This window comes from Protopterus annectens, chromosome 8.part1, assembly GCF_019279795.1.
Source record: "Protopterus annectens isolate FY-2018-M chromosome 8.part1, PAN1.0, whole genome shotgun sequence".
NCBI classification, from domain to species: Eukaryota; Metazoa; Chordata; order Ceratodontiformes; family Protopteridae; genus Protopterus; species Protopterus annectens.
The window spans coordinates 89,645,791-89,663,991 of NC_056742.1; the positions used below are offsets into that span (position 1 = coordinate 89,645,791).

The following is an 18,201-nucleotide window of genomic DNA, read 5'->3' on the forward strand; positions in this document are numbered from 1 at the left end:
CTAGTGATGGTCACATCAAGGTAATCTATGACATCAGTATAGAAATTGTGGGTGAACTTAAAATACCCACAAATGTAAATGTAATGACTGAAATTGTCCACAACTGCCTTCTCACACTTCCAGAGGACAAAGATGTCATCCAAATAGGGCAAATATATCAACCATTCACTTTCAAAACCTGAGTCATAAATGTATCTCTTTTCCCATGATGCCATCACTAAATTAGCATACATGGGAGCACAGCTCGATCCCATCGCAACCCCTTTTGATTGTCTGAAAAACTAATTTTCAAAACTGATATAGTTGTTGTGAAATACGATCTCCATAACATCCATGACAACATTCATAAGAGCCCCATTAAGTGTCGTATATTCCAAAAGGGCTTCTGAAAAATGTTCCAACACAATATCGTGTGGAATGGAACTAAATAAGTCAACCACATCTATGGTGGAAAATCCTGTTGTCACACCAAAAAAGTCTTGCCTAATCCTTGATATAAAAAAAAAAGGAATCTGTTAAAACATGGGTAATAGGACAAAGTGTATCCTTGAGTAAAAGATCTACAAATACTCCAAATGAGTAAGTAGGACTGTTGTGTGCAGCTACTATAAGTCTGTAAGGGGGGTGGTAAACATTCTTGTGTACCTTGGGGATAACGAATACTGTAGGGATAATGAATACTGTAGGGATAAAAGGATGATCATTGCATAAAAAATTGTAAATTTCTTCGTTAAGTACCCCCTGAAGCAAATTGTCTTCCAAAAACAACAGTAATTTCCTATGTGCAATATTTATTTTGTTCCTAGATACATTTTCATATTTATTGGTGTCATATAGCATGCTAGCTATGTCATTCGCATAGTCATTCTTCTCTACCAGAACCATCCAGATGTTTTCAGTTTCTCTAATTTTCCTCAAAAGTAATGCTTCGTCCTTACAAAGATTGTAAAATCTATCTTTCTGAGTGTGGAATGCCTAATATCTCCCTAGTGCAAATCTTTTCAAAATTCACCAACGTTGGGTGCAAAGGGGGATTGAAAAGGCTTTTCTTAAACCTATTCATATTTGCATCGTTGTCCTTAAAATACAGTTGAAAGTTCAACTTTCTTGTGTATAGTTTTAATTCAATCAGCACATTTGCTATATTAATGTTCTTACCTGGAACTAATTTAAATCTCTTTTTTAAAAAAGAGAAAAATGGGTATCTGTGATGTCAACATCAGTGTAGTTGTAAATATTGAATCAATGTGCAATTAAAAGTTTGCCCTCAAAACAAGAAATCACTGGTTCAACCTGCAAATTGTTAGTCAAAATCGGTTGCCCTTCTTGTTCTGGCCCCTCTGTGTCTGTCCCCTTGGGGTCTGTGGTTGACCTAAAAACAATTTGCCTGTTTCTATTCCTATTTTGTATCCTTTCTGATCTATGAAGGGCTGAGTATTTTTGTTCGAACACCTCATCTATTTCCCCATTAAAATCAAAGAACTCTGTGTGACCATTGTCATTACCTTGTCTAAGATCATAATTACAAGAACCAAACTCAGAGCCATGATTAGCATTTCTGTTAACATTTGAAATAGGTTCAAAATAACTTTTCAGAAGTAAATATGCCTCCTTCTGCTTATACTCTAATTCATCTCTTCTTAATTTCTTCCGTTTCCTAAGAACATTTTCTTTCACCTGTTGTTCAATTTTACAAAATATATTGTCATATTTGTTCTCAAAGTTAATAAAACTAGCATCATTTAAAATGTCATTATTCAAACCATTAACTTCATCTAACAAGTCCTTAATTTTGTTGTTAATTCTAATAATGAAATGCAAAAGTTCAATGCCATGTCTGTCAAACGTGGCAAGTAGTCCGTCTAGTTCTTGCTGACCAACAGTTAACCCATTTGGAAATGTACTCATTCAAAGTCCCTTAGGAATTCTTTGGACTCGAATACATTCAGCAAGGTATGCATTATCTATCTGTAAACTACGTACCTTGCTCATCTTGGATTCAAAAGTATGTAGCCAGTAATGAATGCCCACAGGTCTTGTATGTCGCTCATCATGAAGAAAATTGAGTTCTTTGTTGAGCCACTGTTCAAATCGCATAATCCTGTTCATATCTTCAATACCTCTCCCAGGCCCTTTACCACAAGGAATGTTGTTTGTAAATGTAGAGCCAGAAACACGCTGGCTACCAGAAGTTCCACTTCCTGTAACTAAGAACCAAAAGAAGCCAAAACACTGGTAAGCCAAAACAAAGAATCAAAAAACCAGTGTAAGGAGTGCTGAACACCAATAAATATCCAGAAAGTCCCAAAAAAGCAGGTTCCAAAAGATTTATTAACGAAGGTAAAATCCAAATTCGACACGTTTTCGTCCACACTGTGACTTCTTCAGATGAATGAACTTAGTATAATCAAGGTCTTTTTATACTAAATAATTGATACAATAATTCAATTATCATTCATTGTTACATTTCTAAATTTAAAGAAACAGAGCACACAAATCCTGATAGAACTTGGAAGTGTGGTTTCGAAATCAGTGTGTACAAATACCAAAATAATGAATAATAAATAAAGTTTTTTAAAAAAGGCTTGCTAAAAACAATGCCAAAAAAATATATTTACTTAATAAGTAAGAAAGCCTAGTATCTAAATATACATTTTTCTAAAAATATGTTTCTATATACAACATGCTTTTAACTTTAGTAAAGGCATGATAGAGGTGTATTCGTTTAGACCTGGTTCCCTATAGGACTCAAGCAATATTTGCCAATAAGTTTCTTGATGTTCTAAACGGGTTTCCCATGGTCCACCCCTATGGTCTTTAAACACTGTTTCTAAAACTAGAAACTGAAACTTAGCAGTAGGGCAGATATTGAGATGTCTGTAAAGGGCATTTTTAGAATTTGCTTTTTGCATCTCGTATACATGTTCATAAATTCTCCTTTTGAGGGTGCGTTCAGTTTTTCCCACATAAAATGCGGGACACACCAAACAGACAGCCAAATACACTACCCCCTGTGTGTTACAATTAGAAAACCTAGAAGATCTTATATGTCTGTTTCTAGCTACTAGAAAAAATACATCACTGTGTAGGACATATTGACACTGATTACTGATTACTTCCTGTAACTGCAGAAGTTGTCATTGCAAATGGCTGTGAAGGAAACGCAGAGGCTGCTGTGAGTTGTAGTTTCTCCAGTGTGTTTTGTATTTGCTGATACTGTAAAGTCATACATTTAATCAGCTGTGTAAGGTTCCCTTCTTCATTATTTAGTGTCTGTTCATTCACAACTGTAGCTCCTTTGGAAATAGATGTACTAGAATCACTCCTACTGTTAGACTCCAAGTTAAGTGGCTGTAGTTACCACATTAACACTCCGCAATGGAGAAACCTCTTAACACTTAAAAACACCAAAAAAATTGTAACGTAGCTTGGGTGGAAAACTAAGAAAAAACACAAAACCACCTCTTAGAAGTGAGAGGAAAGCCCAAATAAACAGTCACTGGAGTGTAAGCACACGAAGATTTATTAAATCCACTTCAGACTCTAAGTGCTTTCAGCCTGACAAGTATAGGACTTTATCAAAACCAAAATGCCTGCCAACTTGCAACAGTTAAATAGCACTGACATTATTAAACAATCAAGAATTAAAGTGATACCCATAAAAAAACAGCCTTAAACAAGCCCAAAAGACACAATGTAAATTAATAAAAATAAATACAAGTAAAACACTAAGTGTGTGATGTGGACAATTTCAGTCATTACATTAACAACATGTGTGTCTATTTCAAGTTCACCCACAATTTCTATACTGATATCATAGATTACCTTGATGTGTGACGATCACTGGAGACATCAGTCAGTATAAGTTTACCTCCAAAGTGTTTCATAAGCCCACCTATTCCAACAGTTTTTTTGGCTTATGATAGTAACCATCCACATTTTGTAAAGAGGAACATTATAAGGGGGCAGATGATCAGAGGTGCTAGAATGTGTTCCATGCTCTCTGATTTTAAGATTGAGCTTGGTAATCTTATCAACATGTTTGTGGCCCGGGGCTACCCTGAAAAATGGGTTCAGGAAATTGTTATGGAAGTCCCAGAAGGTTGGGGTACAAGGTTTGCCCCCTTGCTAGAACAAAATTTTGTTAACGCAGGGGTAAGAACAAATCAAAATTTTTCTCACTCTATGGTCACTTATTTTGGTTCCTTTGGCCAGAAGGTTAGAGACATTTTGACAGAAAATTGGGTGATACTGGAATACAACAGTGAAGTGTATAGTAAAATGGGCAATAAGCCACTCGCTCACAAGGTAGGACATAGTTTGAAGTTTTTATTCGAAAATCCATGTACTACTCACACTGTTACTAAGGGGATAAGGAACTATGGTTCCTGTAAATATTGTTCCTTTGTTTTGAAAGTTATCAGGAGGAGACAGGTTAAATATAGGAGGGACTTTTCTCCAGAAGACCAGTAATCTGTCCTTCATTTCCTACAGTGCTTGCTCAAGGAGAGGTCTCCAAATCACTGGTCATTTTCATTCATTTCCTACACCATTTCCATGTGAAACAGTAGTACAGGGCATTAACTCTGCCAATGGGAGAGACACTGGGCTGTAGTGCATAGGCTTCTACTTGAAATTACACTATATTCCATCTGAGGCTTTGCATGTTACTGGATAGGTGCATAAGGAGAAAAAATAAAAACAGAGAATGAGGCCCACCATAATTTAAAGCTTATAGGTCTAAAAGCAGATTGAGAAGCTGGATTCATTCATGAGGATAGGTATGAATCAAGTTCTTTATTGTCATAGTGTGCAGCCAGCATTGAAAATAATTTTTTTGAGACTGTCTTGGCTTATGAAGCTGAGTGTTTTAGCACTATCCATTTATTCCATGGAATATGACTATGTAGTAAAAAATATATATATATTCTTTTTACTTTTAGCTATGCCTACATTGAATTTGTTGAAAAAGACTCTGTGAGAACTGCAATAACATTGGATGAGTCTCTGTTTAGAGGACGCATCATAAAGGTAAGAACATGACCTGATCACAGTTGTTCTTGTACAAAATAAAACTTGCACGGAGTGGGAGCTCAGACACTGCGGAATGATGTGTACATCTGTTCTACAGCAGTACTTCTCAACAGTTTTATGGTATCTTAAAGGAGATAGATCTGGTGTAAATATTTTTTCATATCTGGCAAGGCAAACTACTTGTTCATCTCGCTAGACAACATGACAAAGAATAAGAAGGGTGATAGCAGTGTAACTTTTAAAAAAGAGGCTTTTTTGATGGACTGAATAAAAGCAGCTAAAATTAAAATGCATTATTTTTCAAAAGCCAGGAAGAAGCTGTCTGCTCACAGCAACATGAAAAGTTAAACTGCAAAAAATACTGAACCATTTTTCAAAACAGACTCTAAATTCAAAACCCACTGATCTCCATGTGAGAAGCTGCACATTAAGCAGCTCTACACATGCTGTACAGAATATTTAGTATTTTACCTCTGGGTACAGTACCAGTATGCTGAACAGCAGTTAAGAACAAGTCAAAGGAAAAACTCTTTCTTCCACAACCTACAGAAAAAAAGCTTTATGTTCTGGAGATTGTGGGCTAAACCTCTGACCATTGTTGGTCATAACCTCTGTACCACTGAAGTACTGCTAATGGGTGTTTTTCATATTGAAGGTGACCACATCTTTCTGTGACCATATAAAGCGGTTTTTCATCTTATCACCCTTTATTTTAATTTACTTATTTAACTAAAACAGTTGGTTTGCAATAAAGCATTTCAAATGTTTTTCAAGAAACAACTTTTCAAACATATTAAAGTTTTAAAATATATTCAAAATGAAGCATAGTTTATTAAGTAGTCTATATTATTTATGGATTTTGGTTACTTAGTCAAGTAAAACAGTGCACTGATGTCTTGGTTCAGAGGTAAGTAAAGCAGAGAGTCAATTATCTGAACCAATTGCGCCCTAGGGTAGTTTGGATAATCAAACATGCATTGAACCAGATAAAAAAACTTCTAAAATCGTGTTTTTTCTGTATAGAGGGAATACACTTTTCAACCATTAAAATAATATTTTGCACACATGACCAGAGTACAATCTCAAAAAACATGCACAAGTGAATTGATATAAAATTTACCTATTCAGATGTTATATTTCCTACCCAAAAACTTTGGGAGGCTGTGTTCAGATAATTGACTTTTTGGATAATTGCCATTCGGATAATTGATTATCTACTATAGTAGGCTAGCTGTGTTTGCCAGTCATTTTAAAGCTAGCCAATTTCTTGTGTGGTGCTTGAATTAATCTGTCCTGTTTGGTGTTTGATTGGTCTTATCCATTCCATGGTTGATTTTTATATTACCCCAAGCAAGAATAAGTGGGAATATGCCATAGAGAATTCTAGGAGACCCATGTGTGGGGATAAAATATTTTGTAGCTTCCTCTGTCCATTAGTAGTACAGGGAGTGGTCCTTGGGTAAATTTTCTATTACCCATCTATAAAATCAAGTTGCACTTAAACAAAGCTCATCCCTGCCCATATTCATGTGAATGGGGGAGCCTGTTCTATTGCAGTAGTATCGACTGTGAGGTATACCTGCCCCTCCAATCCATTCTGTTGATGTTGCAGATCTAGACTGAGTATTTCTGATGACAGTTGACTTGCTGATGTGCAGTAGATCATCAGTAATGTGTCAGAAGATGCTTTGTATGACAGACACAGATCACCTCTTAGCAGACTGTAGGATACCAAGTATAGTGACAAAACTTTGAATATGTAGAGTGTTTTGCTTAGGCCTTGTTCCCTTTTAGTAAGGTATTTCTGTGGGAGTTCCAGTTGTTGCCTGTGTCTGGAAAGATACGTGCCAAAGAGGGCATTATATTCCATGATTAGCCTAATGAGAGCTGAGTAAAGGGAGACAATGACATCTCTAGACCTAGATGTAATCCATTTGTGTGTGAGTTAGTGCAGTTTAGTAGGACTTTCTTACAGGAATGGACACATGTTGGTCAAAAGCTGGGTTACTATCCACATAAGTTCCCAAATTCCAAACAACTGGGTTGACACTCAAGGATTTATTGTCAATGTGGTAGTTCTCTGAGGTAGATGTCTTCCTGAAGGATATGATAATGCATTTTTTTGGCAGTTTTTCAGTCCATGATTCTGGCACAAGTTATTTGTTTGGGACAAAACATCCTGTAGGATAGCGAAGACATTTAGGGATTCAATGACTTTTCCTAGCTTGCAGTAATCTGCGGACTGTCATTCAGAGTTTTTTGGTATTGGTCAAATAGAAGATGTCCCAGGGCAAAACCCTGGAGGACTCCACAGGTGATTGGAGTCTTTGTGGATGTAGCTTCCTCTATTTTTATGTCCTGTGTTTGGGCCTCCTAGCAATCCAACACGTGACTTAAGAGTTTATTCCCAGTTTATTTAACTTTTCTACCACGCCATGGTGGAGGATTATGTCAAAAGCTTTGGCCAGGTCGAGGCATGTGGTGTCCACTGTTTTACCTTCATCCACTGCTTTAGTAACCTTTTCAAACAAAGTCCACCAGTATGGGTAAGTATGAACTGCCCTTGCTGAATGCAAATTGAGATGGGTCCAGTCTTTTGAAGTTCCCTATGTGCTTATTGACAAGTCCCATAAATCTTTCCATGGCTTTGCACATGAAACTGCTCAAACATTTGGATGTGTAATTGCCTGGCCTGGATCTGTGGAAGGACTTCTTATGCAGGGGAATTACTGTAGCTATTTTTCATTCACTTGGCACAAAAGCTCAGAGGTTAAGGTTGAACAGTATTCATAAATTCATTATATTCTAACAGGGATCTTATAAAAACATATTGGATAATTTTCATTTTTTGCTTTGTACTGTTAGTTGATCATGTATCAGGTCACTGTTTTGGGTTCCATTTCTGTTCTATTATATTTTAGACTTTACAGATATATTTTGGTACATCAGTTTTTGTTTTCAGCCATCCTTTTATGTTGTCATAATTTTGAATATCGGTTTCTTTTTATTTTTTGTATGTTCTTTTGTAAACATACGATAAGTTCTTAAGTCCAGTGGTGGAGTTAAGGCCTAAAGGCCTGTGAACACCATCTCCTTTACATTTGGAATTGTAAACATCTGTTCCCACCAATGTAAATAAATTCTAAAGTTCTAGACTCTTTAAACCCCTAATGTATAATGGTAACCTATGCCAGATTATCGGAATGGGTGGTTGTGTTGGATATTCTGCTCTGTTTAGTTCTGCTTCATTTCACATATTTTTAAGCTTTTATAACCATGTTTTAGCACTTTGAAAAGTTTAGAACTTGGATATCTCTGTGTTTTACATACCAATTGATAATATCAGTGATGCAATGGATATAACTTCAGATGTTCGCATCTTCTGTTATAACTCAAACTATTCACGGAGTAAATCTCTTTAGTGAATTTCCATTGAACAGATTCTAATTTGCTTTCCTGGTTTGAAATGCATAAAAAGACAGTTGTATTCCAACAGTGATCTTATATAAACTTATTAGACAATTTTAATTTCTGGTGGTGACATTTCTCAGTAAGATACCCATATGTCTAAGTGCAGTGTTGACTATCTTGTGTACGTGTTCAGCAAAGGAAAGTTTATTCTTGATCATTATACCCAAATCTTTATACATTGTGACTTCCTCTAGACATATGTCCTGAAAAAATACTAACATTTTAATATATTATTAGAAAAAGTACATAATCCTGCATTTTTCACTACTAAAGTTTATACCCTTTCCTAATGCCCAATCTGATATCTCAGATTTACAACATATTAATAACTACTGTACTTTCTTACTTACTAAAGTAAATCCAATTTTACTGGTGTCAGTATATTTATTTAGTCAACAGTAATGGTGTTTAGGTTAAAAAAAAAAAAAAAAAAACGTGATCCCAGCACAGACCCCCGTGGCACCCCTGAGATGAATTTCTTTCTGAATTACATCCCTGGATGACAGCTGTCTGACAGTGACCTGTTAGCCATGTCATTGCCCATCAAATTAGGTGTATATATTTTTTTAGTTATTTATTAACATTAGATTACTGGGAAAGTCTGACGTGGGGGGGTACCCATTTTCAGAGGAGGCCTTGGGGGGAGAGAGCTCCAAAGTATTAAAAAAATCATTTTAAGAAAAATAATTTTACAAACTTCAAAAATAATACAAAGCATCTATAGTTTAATTATATAAACTTAGACATACTGTGACAGCATTGGTTAAAAATAGATCCAACCTGTATGACCATTTAATATTTAGAAAAAATGCCATCCAGTTTACAGAAATTTAAGATAAATTACTATAACATGAGCAGAAATTGCAATGTAAAGTGAGAGAGAGAAAAAAAGGGGTTATGGCTTACTTAGACAGCAGAGAGAAATTGATTGAAGTTAGGAAGTAAGTAAAGAAAGGTGAGTAGGGAGGTGTAACATGAATCATATGATAGAATATAATAATATAAAATACTGAAAAATAAAAGGTGCCTTATTGGTGTTACCATAACTGTATTATCAAAGATAAGACATGGTTGTTACAACAGCATAACTACAGATTGCATCAATTTCATAAGCAAAGAGCATTGTCCATATCTCAACATCTGGAATCTCATGTTTTTAAACAGTTTGTTTTTCTTTAACTATATTAGAAAATATTTTGGACAAAATTATCTTGAGTACCTATGAAGGATTATTTCATGTAATTTCCCAGTCTAACTAAAAATATTATTAAAATGCAAACCTACATTGCAAGATATTTTTACAGCTGTTTATTAGAAAGAATGATTCCCAATAAGAAATATGCAATTAAAAGAAAACTCTAACTAATATAAATTGCTTATAAAAAAGTAAGAATGAACTGATAACCAAGGAAGACTCCTTATATTGCTGTAAATCATACTGTAACCATGGAATGAAATTTGATATAGGAGATGTGTTTTAGTATTTGTAATCTTTTATACTCTTCATTTTAATGTTTTGTTGGTATACAGAGTCTGCATGTCTTCCCTGTGGTCGCGTGGGTTTCCTACCACATCCCAAAGACATGCTGTAGGTGGATTGGACACTCTAAATTGGCCCTAGGCGTGAGTGCATGCATGTGTATGCCTTCCATGGAAGGTTGGGTGCCAGGCTGGCAACTCCACACCGTAAAACTCTACTGCCAATCATGAGTGGACAGGTGATCCGCTGTGGTGACCCCTAACCAGGAAAAGCCAAAAGAAGAAGTTAGTATATTTATTAGATAATTACATGATTACTGTATTTGTGGTATGAATCACATTTTCTTTCTGTTATATTTGTTAAAATTGAACATGGGAATTATTTCATTACTCTTTGCATATCAGACTTTAGATCTTCTATGTATTTATGGTAAAATGCATTATATGCATGGGTTAAAAAACTCCACATTGTTGTAGGTGTCTGTTTCTGATGCCTGTGTTGAAACAGATATGCATACTAAATTAAGATGTTTTAGTATCATGCTTTCCAAACTCCCTTGAAATATCCAGCTTTGAGGGAAGGTGTCCATTTTGCCAATCTGATATTTTTTTGTGATGGCTCTAAAGGTAGTAGCACTGGCTTTTTTGCCAGGTACCTTAAAGTACTTTTCTTACTGCTGGTGATGTCTCAGTATTTGACATTACAGTTTCTTTGATGCATTGTGAAAAAGTATTTTCTTAACTGTGACTATCACATAATGAATATCCATTGTTCAGTTTAGCAATGAAAAATCAAATTTCGAATAAGGGATCCTATGAATGGATTTCCTCCATAGGTGAGGGAGTGTTCTATACCTGCAATTAACAGTGACTTGTAATTAAGGCTACTAGGAAGGTAAGTACCTACAATATAGACGGGAGTAATGCACAACACTGCTATTTTTGTCAAAGTCGTAAAGGGATGTATTGTAAAAATGTTCCAAACAGCCTATGGCTGTTTTATATATTTATTTGATAACTTGAATATGTGAATCTTTTGCAGATATGACTTGTGCCAAGGGCCACAAAGGATATTAGAACATTGTACAACACTGTCAGAAATATATGTAAGAAAATCAACTTTAAAAGTAGTATGGCTACATTGCAGAGCAATAGGAAGGACTGGTATAATGATAGAAAAATAGTAAATGGAGTATTTAACATGTATAATCTTAGGTTTATATAACATCTTACATTCCCATCTGTAGTTGTTTATACTGTAGTAGTACTTTCTAATATGTACGCAATACTAACCTTTCTCCAATCTAGAATGTAATTTCAATCCATTACTAACCTTTGTCCAGTCTGGAATATAATTTCAGTCAATACATTAATGCTGAGCTATAAAAGTCAAAAACTCCTTTTAAACTACATATTTTTTAATCCAATAGCTGCAAATATTTTTACTGATTAGCATAAATATAGAAGTAAAAAGTGGCTGAATTGTATGTATAGATAGCCATTATTTCTGAAGCAGTGACATTTGTAGCAATCTGAGGTACTTCATTTCAGATTAACTCACTTTCAGGATTCCCAAAGTTCATTTTATTAGTAGGTTGATGTTAATATGCATTTATTGTAAAGATATACAATTAGTAGATTGAATTTATAATAATAAATTGTTGGACTAGCCATGGTGGTGGTACATGGGGTGGGATGCAAAAATGTCTGGAAAATAGAAAGGAATGGCAAAATGATGGTTGGAAAATATAACAATGTGATGAATAGACTGTAAATAGAACTGATGTGGATCTCTTGCTGCATCCCACTGCTTTAAACCTGGGATGCCTGGGATGCCACATCTCCAATAAGTTAGGCATAACCATGACAGTTGTGCAGTTTTGAAGTTTAATTGTTCTCATCCTTCCTCATTGTCCTTTGCAATTACATAATTTAATAACTTTAAAAATGCGTAGGTGAGGAGTTTTTATGAATTTACAATAAGGATATCGGTGAAAATTCATGTGTCAAAACCATCATGATTTGGGACATGCATCTACATATATGACTATAGCTGCACACATTATGGAAGATGTGCTTTCTTGCTGAGAACCTTGTATGTTTCAATCCTCATTATTTAAAAAAAACAAACAAAAAAAAAAAAACTCCACTGGCTCTAAAACTCCAGAGCATGGAAGATAGCTGCTACCCAACTGGGGTAGCACTTGGATGTCCATTTGTCAGATATTTGGGGTACAATACAGTTACAATCCTGAGTGCTGGCAAGGTAAGGAAATTGCAGGTATCACAGAGATGGTAACTAAAACAGAACAGGGCTCCAACTAATTGGTCACAATATGAGCACCATGTCTGAAATGGTACATAATCAAGGTCACGCCATATAAAATATGCCTCACTTTATTTGCAAACTGAGTGGTCCCTACCTCTGTAACACTGATTTTACAGAGAAGACCTAGAGTGCAAGAAATAACAGTAATAGTATAGTAGAAATGATGTACAGTAGTGCAAAACTCAGACTTCAAACATGAGGCAAGATAGCACAATACAGAAGATAGGAACATTAGATGCTCCCAAATTCACCTTAGAGCTGAACATTTGTATTGCCAATAAATACTAAATGAGGATATGTGCTAAAGGTACATTACACAGCTTTTTGCCCACTGCTTCCATGTTTGTATTGTGGCTCACTGTGATGTGTGTGTTTATATGTGTGTGTGTGTGTGTGTGTGTATATATATATATATATATATATATGTGTGTGTATATGTGTATATATATATATATATATATGTGTGTGTATATGTATATATATATATATATATATATATATATATATATATATGTGTGTGTGTGTGTGTGTATATATATATATATATCTATATCTATATCTATGTGTGTGTGTAGGTTCATAGGTTCATACTAGGCTATCTGCCCTAGGGCATTTATAAGCCTAGCCAAAGTGTGTTTGGCTTTCGCCACCCATTTTAAATTAATTTTGCTATGCCTTTTTGAGGTTAGTACACTGTGCCTCTGTCTAACAGTGACACAGAAGTGATAGCCGGGGTAAACCTACGATCTCCCATCCACTCATCAAGATTCTTCTTGAAGAGAGTCAATGTGGGACTCTGCCTAACCTGGACTGGGATTTTATTCCAGAGTGAAGGGAGCCTCTGGGTTATGAATCTGTCCCTCCAGCATGTCCTATTTATTTCAGTGCTGAGGTTCAAGTCTCTCGGCGTAGCTCGATGGGATTTGGATTTTCTGAGGTGCAGCATGTCCATTAATTCCAGGTTGGACATGGCTTTATACGTCAGGCACAGATCGCCTCTGAGCAGGCGGTATGCCACTGAGTAGAGCTGGAGTTTCTTTAACCGGGCAGCATATGGCATCTGTTTGAGCCCTTTGATCCTCTTGGTGAGGTACTTTTGGGGTCTTTCCAGTTGCTGCAGGTGTCTGGTAAGGTACATTCCAAAAGGGGCATTGTACTCCATTATGAGCCTGATGAGGGATGAGTAAAGAGGTACGATGACCTCCCCTGATCTAGATGTGAATCCCTTCATGATTAGGTGGGCTATATAAAATGTTTTTCTAACCACTTTGGCCACGTGGTTGTCAAATGAAAGATTGCTATCAACTTGGGTCCCCAGGTCCCTAATGACTTCTTCTGTACTTAATGGATTACCACCTATGTGGTAATTTGTGGGCACTTTGTTTTTGCCAAAGGGGATGAATATACACTTTTTGGCGTTTAGCTTGAGGCCATGGATCTGGCACCAGTTGTCTGTTTCTATGAGGCCCTTTTGGAGGATGCTTGTGTCGGCTGGAGAGTTGATTATGGCGCCCAGTTTGCAGTCATCTGCGAACTTGGTCAGCCACAGTCCTTCCGTGTTGGCCTGTACCGCCGAGAAATATATACCGAACAAGAGAGGTCCCAGGACTGAGCCCTGTGGGATGCCACTTGTAACTGGTTTGGAGTCTGACATGGCTCCAGCAATTCTAACCATGTGGGTTCTGTCCTTGAGCCAGTTTGCAACCCATCTAGTGACATAGGGGTTTATATTTAAGCTGGTGAGCTTGTCTATAATGCCCGAGTGGGGTATTGTATCGAAGGCTTTTGTGAGGTCCAGGTAGGCTGTGTGGACCACCTTCCCCTCGTCAATGTCCTTGGTGACTGTTTCAAAGAAATCGACCAGGTTTAAGAGGCAGGATCTGCCCTTAACAAAGCCAAACTGGGTAGGATCCAGTGTCTGTAGGTCCCCAATATCTTTATTTATGAGGTCCATGATGATCCTTTCCATAGCTTTGCAGACCAAGCTAGTCAGGCTTATGGGGCGATAGTTTCCAGGATCCGCTGAGGCACCACCTTTGTGGAGAGGGACCACTGTTGCTGTACGCCACTCTTTGGGTACATATCCTGTAGTAAGGCTAAGACTGAACAGTAGTTTTATGTTTGGGTTTAGCTCTTCTTGGAGATTATGTAGGACGCAGCCCGGGACACCATCTGGTCCCATTGATGCTGTGTTTTTTGCTTTGGAGAGGGTGGCTCTTACCTGAGCATCTGAGATGTCAGGGGGGCAGCACTCTGTTGGGATAGATATTTGCCCTTTTGGTGGGGAGAGAGGGGAGAAGTTTGCACTGAACCTGTCAGCTAGGATGTTGGCAATGTCTGTGGGCTCGGTGTATTTTTTGTCATTTTGGACTAATTCTGAGCATATCTGGGAATTCCAACCCAGGTTCCTAACATAACTAAAGAAAGCCTTGTGATTATCCTTAGTGTCCTGTGCAATTTTTCTCTCGAAGCTGGCCTTAGACGATTTTATGAGTGCCCGTAGTTTTTTTTACTAATACTGATCAGAGATGCCTTCCCTTTTTGGGATTTTGCTCTTATCATGTAATAGCTTCCTCCTTCTATTGTATAGTTTGTTTATGGCTGGGGTCCACCAGACAGGACGTCTGCCTTTGGAGGATTGGGTCTTGGTTTTATTTGGGATTGCATGATCCATGCATTCCTGAAGGTGTTCATAGAATGCGTTTATAAAGGATTCTGCGGTCTGGGCTGTATTTTCCACTGGCCCGGGGGCTTTGAAGGATTTCACCTCGGTTTTGAGGTGTGTGAAATTTGCTTTAGAGAAGTTTTTCACTGTGGTTTTCTGGGCAGGGGGTGGGGTCAGGATGTGAATATCCAGTGAGATTAGTTTATGGTCTGATCTTACCAGTGAGGGATACACTTCTGGTCTGGAGCATAGTGTCCCCATGTTGGTGATGATCAGGTCCAGTATGTTTTCCCCTCTTGTGGGAGTGGTAACAAGTTGTTCCATAGCATTTCAGTTTATAAATTCTAGGAACCTTTGGGCTAGGGTGTTGGAGCTAGAGTAATGCTCCCAGGCTATGTTTGGGTAGTTGAAGTCGCCCAATATAATGGTGTTTGGAGAGACCTTCATATTTTCCAGTATTCTCAGGAAGGCCAAGTGGGGTTCCTGTGTTTGGGAGGGTGGTCTGTAGCAGGCTATAAACTGGAAGGCAGTTTTACCCACAGTTAGTTGCACATGGATAGTCTCTGATGCTTCGTGCTGTGCCACCAACCTGGAGGTGTGGGTATCTTTGACGAATATTGATACTCACCCTCCTTTTGTGGTTCGGTCCAAGTTTTGTGGCCAAAAAGCATGGTTTGAGGTATAACCTGGTAGTGCTGGGGTGCTCTCGGGAGCCTTGAACCAGGTTTCTGTTACTGCACAGATATCGATGTTCTCCATGCTAAGGAGAGTTTGAAAAGTGCATCTTGAGGTTTAGACTTCTGGCGTTGAGTAGCATTACTCTTAGTTTCTTATCCCTTGTGATACCTATGGAGGTGGGTTTCTCTTTTGAGCCTTGCCTAAAAAAGGCACTATGGGGGTAGCAAGAGCCTTTGCCAATATCCGAAAGCCCAGGGGTGACAGGTGCAAGCCGTCCCTAGCGAAGCATCGTGGCTTGTCGAGCATGTCATCCCAGGCTGACAGGCATTGGATCCCCTTTGAATGACACCAACACTTAAGCCAATTGTTGAAAGTGATCGTCTTGTCTTCATATTGTGGCATCATTCTTGGTGAGGGTAAGATGCTACTCAAGGTCAAGGTCATACCGGCCTGGGCTACATGCTCGGAGAGCTCCTCTATGTCTCTTTTCATGTAGTCCAGGGAGGTACGTCTCGGGTCATTCACACCAGCATGGACAATGACTGAGTCATATTTGTACTTGCCTTGGAGTGACCTAAGTGCTTGTGTTATGTGGTGGATCCTAGCACCCGACAGGCAGCTCACCGTGACCTTCTCCTTGTTCAGCCTGGTGAACGGGACGTCAGTGTGCCTGACGATAGAGTCACCTATTACAAGTGTATCAGGTGTGTTGTTTAGCCTTAAGGGCTGTGACTGTTTGGCACACTGGCTTTGTGAGCTATGTGTTGCACGTGTTTTGTTTTGGGGTAGCGGTTGCTTGGGTGTCTGCTTTGGAGGTCTCTGCTGCTTAGGCAGATTTTTATTTAGAGCCTCCGAGTATGTTTTTGTGTGTTTGTGTTTGGTTTGTTGTCGTGGTAGGTCTATGTGAGACTGGAATTGTAGTGAGTGTGGTTTCCTTCTCCTCCTGACTGGTTACGCCAGTACTGAGTTGAGAGAGCTTAGCCTCCAGTTTGGCTATATGGTTGCATCTCTCACATGTGTTGGAATTTGTTGAGAGGAGGAGAGGGTTGTCTGTGTACATGAGGCAGTTGTAACATTGCCTCAGGATTCCCAGATTCACCAGCTGGACCGGAGAGGAGACTGACAACTGACCTTTGGATATGCTAGAATAGTATTGGGAATTCCTTTATAATTGAAAAAAAGGGCCAATGGGGAACAAGGTACTCAAGGGGAGTTTGTGAGGGTGTAGTGCTTTCAATTTTTTAGAGCTGACTTATATAATTGCTTTAGTGAGCAAGTGCCAGGTAACTTAAATGCAATGTGTTACAGGTAACTTAAATGCAAAAACGACAAACAGTAACTTTCTTTCAAGTGAAACAAGGAAATAAGTACAGTAAGCAATGCAGATATCACTAGGGATCCACAGAAGTGCTAAAAGGCCGCGTTTTAGGTGGAATTAGCGTTTCAGGGAAATAACAAGCATACAAATAAAGCTAGATTCAGCAGACCTGGATCTAGTCTATGCTACAGCAAACAAGGTGTACCAATTTCAGTAAGAAACAGTTAGAATATGCAGGCACTATAAGCCTCTAACCAGAAATTCCCTGCTCAGAAGGGCAGAGTCCAGCCTCTCCTCCCACAAGAGTGCAGACCGCAATCCTTCTTAACGTAAAATAACTGGCCTGAAGCCCAAGTGCTTAAACTAGAACTAATACACAGACACTGAGCTCTCAAACAGCAGTTCCCAACTTAGAAGGATGTAAGCTACCTGTCCTGCCACCACAGTGCAGGCCACAAACCTTCCTAATGTAAAACATATGGTCTGAAGCCAAAGTGCTTAATTCAAAAGACTTAGAAATGATAGCTACACTTTAATCAAGTTACTACCAGCAGTAATAAATACAACTGAATACTTTAAAGAATGCCTGGATTAGTGCTCAAGTTATACAAACAAAGCTAGATTCAGCAGGCCTGGATCTAGTCTATGCTACAGCAAACAAGGTGTACCAATTTCAGTAAGAAGCAGTTCAAATATGCAGGCACTATAAGCTTTAACCAGAAATTTCCAGCTCTGAAGGACAGAGTCCAGCCTCTCCTCCCATAAGAGTGCAGAACACGAACCCTCTTAATGTAAAATAACTGGCCTCAAGCCAAAGTGCTTAAACCAGAATGAATACACTTTTAGAATAACAGACACTGAGCCCTCAATCAGCAGTTCCCAACTTAGAAGGATGTAAGCTACCTGTTACAGTGCAGACCACAAACCTTCCTAATGTAAAACTGGTCTGAAGCCCAGGTGCTTAAACTAAAAGGCTTACAGTGAGTTACACCAAGCAGTAATAAATACAACTGAGTACTTTTAAGATGATGCAAAAGCAAAATAAAGTAGGAAAAAACACAAATACAGTAAAAGCAGATACATTTTTTTTTTTTTTTTTTTTTTTTGAAAGAGAAAAAGGAGTAGCAGAAACTAAGCTGATTGGCCTTCTCAAATGCTCTCCCTGTACTGGGTAGAATGAGGTAATGACACTAGACTGGGAGGAGGGTCCCAGATCAAATTTACACT

General features: G+C 38.0%; 1 protein-coding gene across 1 annotated transcript in view; it reads left to right on the forward strand.

The window, feature by feature from the left end:
* The window catches only part of PABPN1L (PABPN1 like, cytoplasmic), a 237,131-nt gene that overhangs the window by 85,581 nt on the left and 133,349 nt on the right, over positions 1-18,201 (forward strand). Inside the window, exon 6 of the mRNA XM_044081564.1 lies at positions 4,944-5,031. Within this exon, the coding sequence (XP_043937499.1) occupies positions 4,944-5,031 (88 nt within the window). The remainder of the gene's footprint in view (positions 1-4,943; positions 5,032-18,201) is intronic.